Source organism: Haliaeetus leucocephalus, unplaced genomic scaffold, assembly GCF_000737465.1.
Source record: "Haliaeetus leucocephalus isolate CR32 unplaced genomic scaffold, Haliaeetus_leucocephalus-4.0 Scaffold199, whole genome shotgun sequence".
In the NCBI taxonomy this organism is placed as follows: Eukaryota; Metazoa; Chordata; class Aves; order Accipitriformes; family Accipitridae; genus Haliaeetus; species Haliaeetus leucocephalus.
The window spans coordinates 9,259-9,462 of NW_010972635.1; the positions used below are offsets into that span (position 1 = coordinate 9,259).

The 204-nt window shown below is 76.5% G+C and overlaps 1 protein-coding gene across 1 annotated transcript in view; it reads right to left on the minus strand.

Annotated features, from left to right (window-relative positions):
• The window catches only part of LOC104830821 (protocadherin alpha-2-like), a 2,539-nt gene that overhangs the window by 841 nt on the left and 1,494 nt on the right, over positions 1-204 (minus strand). Inside the window, 1 exon segment of the mRNA XM_010565982.1 lies at positions 31-204. This exon segment is cut by the window's right edge and continues 3 nt beyond it. Coding sequence (XP_010564284.1) covers positions 31-204 — 174 coding nt within the window.

Sequence of the window (204 nt, forward strand, 5' to 3'; positions counted from 1 at the left end):
CCGGCCCCGACGAGCCCGCCGCCCCGCCACCCGGCCCGCCCCCGGCAGGAGCAGGCGGGAGCAGCGCCGGCGCGTTGTCGTTCTCGTCCACCACGAAGAGCTGCACCGTGGCGTTGCCGCACAGCGGCGGCTCCCCCGCGTCCACCGCCCGCACCTCGAACTGCAGCACCTGCACCTCCTCGTAGTCCAACGGCTGCAGCGCCC